Here is a 1,404-nt window from a genome sequence, read left to right as displayed (position 1 = left end):
CTTTAGTCACATAGTCTTCAGCCTGCTTATCCTGTTATCACGCTTTCTGTACTCTGTGTTTGTTTTCATTTCATCATGATGAATATGCTACTGCTCTGTTATGCTTATACCTGAGTACTTATTCCGCTGCTAGTGTGTCGTTACTTAGGAATTTCTTCACCTAGAAATTCCTCAGTGACGAATTTGTAAAAATCGCCTATTCACCCCCTCCAGTCGATATAACACACTTTCAAGGAGGGCAGTGGGAGAAGGAGGAGGGCGACAAGAGGCGGAGGGAGGAGTGAGGATGGCTGTGTGGGAGGAGGGAGGAGAGGGCGGCTGGAGGAGGGCAGTGGGAGGAGGGAGGAGAGGGCGGCTGGAGGAGGGCAGTGGGAGGAGGGGGGAGGGGCAGTGGGAGGAGTGAGCAGTGAGGAGGGCAGTGGGAGGAGGGAGGAAGGCGGTCGTAGGAGGAGGGAGGGACGCAGATACCTCGGTGGCGACGGCGCAGAGAGAACAAGAGTGTGAGGGGGAAAATGAGGGGGGAGGGGAAACGACGGGGTGGATAAGGTGCCCATAGTAGTAGCACGAGCAAGGGAACCCCACTGCTACTACTCACAATACATGTAGCGCGGTCCGGTAAACAACGCTACTGCTAGGTGGTGCCTGGGAGCTGCGCCCATGTATAAACAATAGTAGCACGTGTTTGGAGGACCGCGCTACTACTACTTCCTTAATAGTAGCGCGTGTTCTCCACCCGTGTTGCTGCTGCATACCAGTAGCGCCTGGTCTCCAGACCGCGCTACTAATAGGGTTCTACCTATAAGCTTTTCTCTAGTAGTGTATGGGTGTATATACATCATACATGAAAAATAGTAATTAAATAAAAAGTCAAAAAAATTGAACTCTCTTTTGAAATAAACTTGACTTTTCATTGTACTTGTTCAAAAATCCACGAAAAGAAAACCCCCCTTGACTTCAGGGCAATCTTTTTTAGGCCAAAATACTCTGAAGAGTGTCTTGTGTATTCCCAAAAATTCGTATACTAGTGCGTTCATAAAGACTTCAAAACTTTTTTGAATTTTTTAATTATTATAATATTTTTTTAGAACTTTGGTCGCACTCGCACTGTGGATTGATCTGACCGGACCGCAACAACCGACCCGGCGAGGCAACGGAGACGGCACGCCAAGATCCATCCAACGGCCGAGACCACCCCCAGCCAGGCACCGCATCCTAGGGCATCCAAACCCCCGGACGACAACGCATCCGCCCGCCCCATCCTCCCTCGCGCAGCAGCCAAACCCTCCCCCCCTCCCTCCCCTTCGCCGCCGACGATGGCCGCCGCGGCGGAGAAGACGGCCGAGGAGATCCGCCGCGAGCTCCAGGAGCTCCAGCGCCAGCACCGCGAGGTCCCTCTCCCCCTCC

General features: G+C 52.6%; 1 protein-coding gene across 1 annotated transcript in view; it reads left to right on the top strand.

Moving 5' to 3' along the window:
* The first annotated feature begins 1,246 nt into the window (after positions 1-1,246).
* LOC119294763 (pinin-like) overlaps positions 1,247-1,404 on the top strand; it is a 5,937-nt gene continuing 5,779 nt past the window's right edge. Inside the window, exon 1 of the mRNA XM_037573021.1 lies at positions 1,247-1,388. Coding sequence (XP_037428918.1) covers positions 1,314-1,388 — 75 coding nt within the window. The 5' untranslated portion in view covers positions 1,247-1,313. The remainder of the gene's footprint in view (positions 1,389-1,404) is intronic.

Source organism: Triticum dicoccoides, chromosome 4B, assembly GCF_002162155.2.
Source record: "Triticum dicoccoides isolate Atlit2015 ecotype Zavitan chromosome 4B, WEW_v2.0, whole genome shotgun sequence".
Classification (NCBI taxonomy): Eukaryota; Viridiplantae; Streptophyta; class Magnoliopsida; order Poales; family Poaceae; genus Triticum; species Triticum dicoccoides.
This window is presented reverse-complemented; position numbering and strand designations above follow the sequence as displayed.